At 44.0% G+C, this 7,084-nt stretch overlaps 1 protein-coding gene and 1 pseudogene across 1 annotated transcript in view; one reads left to right on the forward strand and one right to left on the reverse strand.

The window, feature by feature from the left end:
* Positions 1 to 454: 454 nt before the first annotated feature.
* Positions 455 to 1,058, forward strand: LOC114624021 (annotated as a pseudogene).
* A 2,767-nt stretch (positions 1,059 to 3,825) lies between these two features.
* Positions 3,826 to 7,084, reverse strand: part of Glod5 (glyoxalase domain containing 5) — a 14,127-nt gene continuing 10,868 nt past the window's right edge. Inside the window, exons 3-4 of the mRNA XM_028770852.1 lie at positions 6,077 to 6,232; positions 3,826 to 4,143 (exon numbers count right to left, since the gene is read on the reverse strand). Coding sequence (XP_028626685.1) covers positions 4,018 to 4,143; positions 6,077 to 6,232 — 282 coding nt within the window. The 3' untranslated portion in view covers positions 3,826 to 4,017. The remainder of the gene's footprint in view (positions 4,144 to 6,076; positions 6,233 to 7,084) is intronic.

Consider the following 7,084-nt stretch of genomic DNA (forward strand, 5'->3'; position numbering starts at 1 on the left):
CCCATTATCCTTTGTTTTAAACATTCTTTGTACCCTATAAGAGGGCTATCTTTTCCTTTGCAAACTCCAGTCTTTCACTGAAAGAGTTTTATTATGTAAAAACTTCCAAAGGTCAATAAATTTAGAAGAAAATGGCATTTGGTCCAAAAGAAAAAGAAGGGGAAAAAATCAGATTTTAGGGTTTTTTTCCTGTAATGAAAAAAAAGCATAAATAGTAAAAATTTAATGTGAAGACCTTTTTGCTATAAGCATTCATTTTAGAGACATTGTTAGTGTGTGTAGAGTCCATTTCTTGCTCTGTCCTTATGTGTCTTCTGTTTTTATCTTAAGTTCTGTTTTAATCAACTGTAGGTTACTTAAAATAAACCCCTACAACTTAACAGAAACAAGTCTCTTGAGGGTCCTGATTGCTAGGGCAGATCTTTGATTTGCTCAGAAGCCGCAGTGGTCGAGAATGAACGGAACCCTGGGAAAGGCTCTTGGCATGTGGACCAATACTGTTTCTAAGCATGGCTTTTCCCTTCTAAGATTCAGAATTTTGGGAGGGCATCCCATTTACTCTGCAGGTGGTATTGTGAGGACCAGTTGGCACTACAAGACAAAGCCCACTCATGGCATGAGAAGATACAGACACTTGGTGAACACACTAGAGCCCAAAAAGAAGAATGCAAAACTAGAAGTGAGAACCATTAATGTGGGGACAGATTATGAATATGGGGTTTTAAATATCCACCTAACAACTTATGACCTGAGTCTGGCAGAAAGTAATGCCCAGTATGTCCACCGCCTCTGCAACCAGCTGTCCATCAAAGTCAAGGAAAGTTATGCAATGCCCACCAAAACCAGACCAAGGCAACAAAATGGTCCTTATCATCCATGAGCGAGTGGTGCAGATCAACGGTCTGAGTGCTACATTTGTAGAGATTTTCTTGGAAATACTCCAAAGCAATCTTCCAGAAGGAGTCAGATTGTCAGTGAGGGAGCACACTGAAGAAGACTTCAAGGGAAGGTTCAAAGCTCAGCCTGAACTGGAAGAGTTGTTGGCCACGCTGAACTAAATACTGCAAGCCCTTCATGTAGTTGTTGGTCTCAGAGAAGCTCCTCCTGCAAGATCAGAGTTAAGGAGGAGCATGACCACTCACACCGGAAAGGCCTCCTTATATCTGAGACAGCCGGGCTTGCCAGTTACCACGTCCCTTAACAAAACCTAGGGCATTCTCCACCTAATAAACATCTGATGTTGCCAAAAACCAAAAAGTCTCTGAAGCCTTTTTGTTCCAATCCCACACCACTACCCCCTTAATCAAATTATATTAAGAACAGGTAACATGGGCAAGGTAGGGTCTGAAGATTAGCCAGTGTCCTAGGAGACCCCCAAACATCTTTTGCTGTTTTACTGGCTTAAGCTGTTTTGGAATTTTCTCAGTAACCTTGTCACATATCATGCGCCTCTTACCAGACCATGAGCCTCTTAAGTTTGATAACATAGTGAGCTGTCCTTTCTCCACAGGAAAGAGTACAGTGGGGTAGAGGTCACCATGGATTCATAGATCAAACTCAGGCCTGCATGGTGTAGTGGCTGATTTCGTGTCACCTTGACACAAGCTAGGGTCATCAGAGAGGAAGGAGCCTTATCTGAGAAAATGCCTCCATCAGATCTGCCTGGAAGGCATTTATTTTCTCAATCAGTGATTGCCGTGGGAGGGCCCAGCCTATTGTGGCCTGGTGGTCCTGGGGTCCTATAAGGAAGTAGGCTGAGAAAGCCAGTCATTAGCACCCTCCGTGACCTCTGCATCAGCTCTTGCCTCTGGGTTCCTGGACTGTGTGAGTTTGTGACCTGACTTTCTGGTGATGAACAGCAATGTGGGAATGTAAGCAGGCTTGTGAGTGCTTTACCTCCTGAGCCCTCTCCAGCCCAGGAGGGGTTTCTTGATGTATTCCTCTTCGTACACTTTCCTCGACCTTACCAGCTGTAAGAAATTACAAACTCATCCCTCTATTTCATTATTCTCCCCCCCCCCAAATTAGGGATGGCTGTGTAGGATGGCATCCTGGTACCTCCTACCCAGGGCACTTCCTCCTCACCCAGGCAGGTTTCCTCCAGAAAGACAGCTCAGCCCCAGTTTTGCATCTTGTTCCCACAGCTTCTTCACACAGCCAGCTCCGCCTGTGGGACTCTCAGGGACTGTAGTGTAAGGCTATTTCCAGGTCATCAGCATACTTAAGTGACAGGCCACATTGACCAGGGAGACACACTATCTCATCTTCATGGAGGGAGATGCGCCCCCCCCCACCCCCGGCTCTCTGTGGATGTTCTGCATGTCTTTGGTTCAGTCATGTCCCTGCTTGGTCACATTTTGTGTCATTTCTGGAGAGAATCTAAAATAAATGCCTCTGTACCACCCAATAGGGAAGGAGCTGATAGACCAAAGAGTCTGTCAAGTCCAGCTTGGTGACCACGTAGGAGCCAGGATGATGTTTACAGCACTCAAGAATCCTACCACACCAGTCAAGTTTTACCTCTTCCATACTTCAGCATTTCTAAGAAAGTAGACGTTGGAGTCCCTGGGGAGGGTCTTATGAACATCTTGTGACGTTCCCTCTCCCTCTCTGCAAGAATGAGTATCACTGCAAACCTAGTTATCTGTGGTATAGTTCTGTTTATTTCACTGAGCAAGATCTCCTGTGCTTTACCATATTAGCTACTCTGCTTCATAATGGCCATGGTTATGTCAAGCCCAGTGGAAGCAGCTATGTCACTTGCCCCTGTTCTAATCTTATTCATTTTTTATCTCTTACTTGAGTGGCAGCCTCATATACATAGCTAGGATTTTGTTTTGTTTTGAGGCAGGGTCTCACTCTATAGCCCTACCTGGGCTGGAACTTGCTATGTAGACCAGACTGGCTTAGATCATGGAGTGCTCCTACTTCTTCATCCCAAGTGCTGGGATTACAAAAGTACCACCATGCCTGAAGAGATAGGCTTATCTGTTCAGCACTGTCTCACCTATGCCTGGAACTAGGCCTAGCACACAGTGTGTGCTTAAGATATGCTTTTTTTAGTCACTAAACGAGTGGGTAGTATACTAAGGATAAAAGGACAGAACCAGAAGAAACTTGCCATGTGGTGGTGGCTCATATACATAAAAAGGCTGAAGCAGGAGGATTGAGTTTGAAGCCAGCCTGATGTATATATATCCCTGTCTAGAAAGAAGGAAACAAAAAGAAAGAATAGGGAAAAGAATAGGGAGTAAGGGAAGGAGAGAAGGAGGGGAAGAGAGAAACAGGATTGAGGCAGGCTAATTTACCTCATTCTATTTTGGGAGCTGGGCTTCAATTAAGATCTAAAGATATGGGGGCTGGAGAGATGGTTCCAGGGTTAAGAGCATTGACTGCTCTACCACAGGACCTGATCCCCTCTTCTGCTGTGTCTAAAGACACTCACAGTGTACTCATATACATACAATAAATAAAAATTCATAGAGTTTAAAAAAACAATCTAAAGATGTGGAGGCTGGAGAGATGGTTCAAAGGTTAAGACCATTGACTGTTCTTCCAGAGGATCTGATGCCCTCTTCTGGTGTGTCTAAAGACAGTGACAGTGTACTCATATACATAAATAAATAAATAAATAAATCTTTTTTAAAAAAATGGGAAGAGAAACAAAGAATCTTTAGCAAGGAGAAATTTGTCAAAGGCCTTGAATCTCAAAAGGATGACCCCTGATTTAATCTCTAGAGACACCAAACTCTAGACCATGTCTCCAAAAGTCCCACAAAACCCATGCCCTAGACAAGCCCTCAGACAGGCCAAGAATGATGAACTCATGTGGAAAGATTCGTCATTTATTGGGGTAGCTTTAAGGGAGGCTCTCGAGACGCAGAAGTTTGCACATAAACCTGTCTTAGGTCCCCTTTGCTTTGCCAAGTTCTCAGTTCTTCGAGGTCTCTGGGATTTGTAGGAAATTAGGGATAAGATAACATTTTGTGGAACAGAATGGAGGAAGGCCAATGTCAATCATGAGGTGACGTAGTTGGACACCTCAATGAGATTTCGGTCAGGATCTCGGAAGTAGATGGACAGAATAGGCCCCTTTGCTCCTGTTCTGGAGACTGGGCCCTCCTCAACGGGAACATCGAAAGCCTGAATGAAGTGAACAGAAAAGACAAAAATCATTGTTCCAGATATATGAGACCACAACTTAATTATTTAAGAATTCCTTCTTGGGCTGGAGAGATGGCTCAGCCGTTAAGAGCACAGACTGCTCTTCCAGAGGTCCTGAGTTCAATTCCCAGCAACCACATGGTGGCTCACAACCATCTGTAATGGGATCCAATGCCCTCTTCTGGTGTGTCTGAAGACAGCTACAGTGAACTCACATACAATAAAATAAATCTTTTTTTTTTTAAAAGAATTCCTTCTTGTTCCTTCCCTTCCCTCATGTTCTAAGGTTTGAACTTGGCCTCACGCATACTACAACCACAGCCAATATCTCATTCCCAGTAGTGACCCAGACTATGTCACTGGACTCCAGATGGCTGGCCTTGGGAAGAAGGTGTCATTGTCATGCATCTCAGTTTCCTCGTTTGTAAAATGGGAGCAAGAGTAGTGCTAGTGGGTTAGAATTTAAACACAAGGCCTGGGTCATTCTACATTCTTTTCCCCCTTAATAGTGCTGGGGATTGAACCCACAGCCTCCTGTTGGCCCAACAAGCATTCTACCACTGAGCTACACCCCAGCCCTGAAACGATTTGTGTTAGTTGCTTTGTCGCTTGCCAAGATAAGATGGAGTTTTCAAATACTTGGTGGAGAGCCAGGCAGTGGTGGCGCACGCCTTTAATCCCAGCACTTGGAAGGCAGAGGCAGGTGGATTTCTGAGTTCGAGGACAGCCTGGTCTACAGAGTGAGTTCCAGGACAGCCAGGGCTGCACAGAGAAACCCTGTCTCGAAAAACCAAAAAAAAAAAAAGTTCTTATAAGGATGATAAGGATAGATTTTTGTCAGTGCTGAGGGATGAAACTTGGGGCTTTGTGCATGCTAGGCAAGAACTCTACCACTGAGCTATACTACCTAATATTTCCTTTTCCCATAACAAAGCAAGACTGATCGTGTGTGTGTGTGTTTGTGTGTGTATGTGTTACCTTTGCCTCCAGAGTGCTAGGATTAATGGTGTGCACCACAACCGTCCAGCTCTGATCATATTTTAATGTCTTTTTTTGTTTTGTTTTTTTGATACAGGGTTTCTCTGTGTAGCCCTGGCTGTCCTGGAACTCACTCTGTAGACCAGGCTGTCCTCGAACTCAGAAATCCACCTGCCTCTGTCTCCCAAGTGCTGGGATTAAAGGCGTGCGCTACCACCGCCCAGCTTTAATGTCTTTTTTTTTTTAAGATTTATTTATTTATTATATGTAAGTACATTGCAGCTGTCTTCAGACACCCATATGAGGGCATCAGATCTCATTGTAGATGGTTGTGAGCCACCATGTGGTTGCTGGGATTTGAACTCATGGCCTCTAGAAGAGTAGTCAGTGCTCTTAACCGCTGAGCCATCTCACCAACCCTTTAATGTCTTTTCTTAGATATTAACATGACAAAAGATTATATCCAAACGTTCTTTACAAATACTCTTTTAATTTTGTAAAAATCATTATATTAGAAGACTTGCAAATAAATAAAATTTCAAGCACCCAAATTAGCCAGACCCTACTGTATTACTACTTCTAAGTCTGGATTGAATTGTTTGTTATTGTTTTAGTTTTGATGGTGGATAAATGTATAAAATATATTCAATACCGATTTACGTGTAAAATCTCACATGAAGCTTTACAGTTCTGAATGTCCATTCTAACTGTATGGGTGTTCATTGAGTTGTGTATCTTTTTAAAATCCATTTGGTTACATGGAAGTGACATCCGTCAATCAAAAGAACAAGTAGATAATCGTGTGCAGGCAGGATGTGGGTGTGATGAGATCTCTCGGGTCTGAGGTTTGAGGAAGACCTGGCCTTTTGGGTCATACTTCTATCTCCAGAGTATTTGCAGTAGTTTTCTTAATAAGCATGGCATTGTGGCTCACCTGGAGGCGCTTGATCACCTCCTCCAGGGGCGCTTCTGTGATCAAACAAACATCCAAGGAGCCTGGAGTGGGGTGAGCTGCTTTGGGATCAAATTCCTTTCCCACCTCGTGTAAGTTAAATTTTTGGTCTCCGAAACACAATGCTTTCCGGTCTCCCTGTTTAGGAGAGAGAAAACAACACAATTAAGCTGCTTAGAGGAGTTTGAACTAAAGCCACCCTACCCACTGCGGAGCCTGAGAAAGGGCTGCTACGCACTAGCTCTCGCTCCAGCTAGCGGACTGCGGTTTAAAAGAAAAAAAAAAAAAACCTAATTAGTTTGTGTCGGTCTGCGCATGCCTGTGTGCACATGCAGAGGCCAAAAGAAGGCATCAGATTCCGCAGGGCGGGAGTTTACCGTGTTCGTGAAAACACCTGACTTCTTACCTGGATACTTCTAAGCCAGCTCGCTAGCAGATCTTATGAATCCAAAGCCAACCTGGTCTACAGAGAGGGTTCCAGGTCATCTAGGACTACATAATGTGACTGGGTCTCAAAAAAAAATTTTTTTTTACACGTATTTATGTGAAGGTGGATGTTGTGTGCTATGGCGCATATGCAGAAGCCAGAGGACAACTTTCAGGATCCTTTTTCTCCTTCCACCATGTGGGTTCCCGGGATCTAATTCAGGGATGTAGGTAATCAGGCTTGCTGCTGAATGCCTTTACCCACCACTACCAACACCATTTTCTCAAAATCTGATGTGATCCAGGCTAGCCTTAAACTCACTGTGTATCAGAGGCTGCCCTTCTTGATCAGGAAGTCCTGATCTTCTTACTTCCAATCCCCATATATTAAGATCACAGAAATACATGTCATACCATGCCTGTTAGTGTATAGGCAATTCCACTGGCCTGCTCTCGGGACCTAGCCACTACTTACGTCATCACCTGCTGCCAGCGGTGGTGTTGGTGTGCTGTGGATTAAAAACTACACCTGCCACTTCAGCGTTCTCTCTCTCTCTCTCTCTC

The sequence above is a fragment of the Grammomys surdaster genome, unplaced genomic scaffold (assembly GCF_004785775.1).
Source record: "Grammomys surdaster isolate TR1022 unplaced genomic scaffold, NIH_TR_1.0 204, whole genome shotgun sequence".
Lineage (NCBI taxonomy): Eukaryota > Metazoa > Chordata > Mammalia > Rodentia > Muridae > Grammomys > Grammomys surdaster.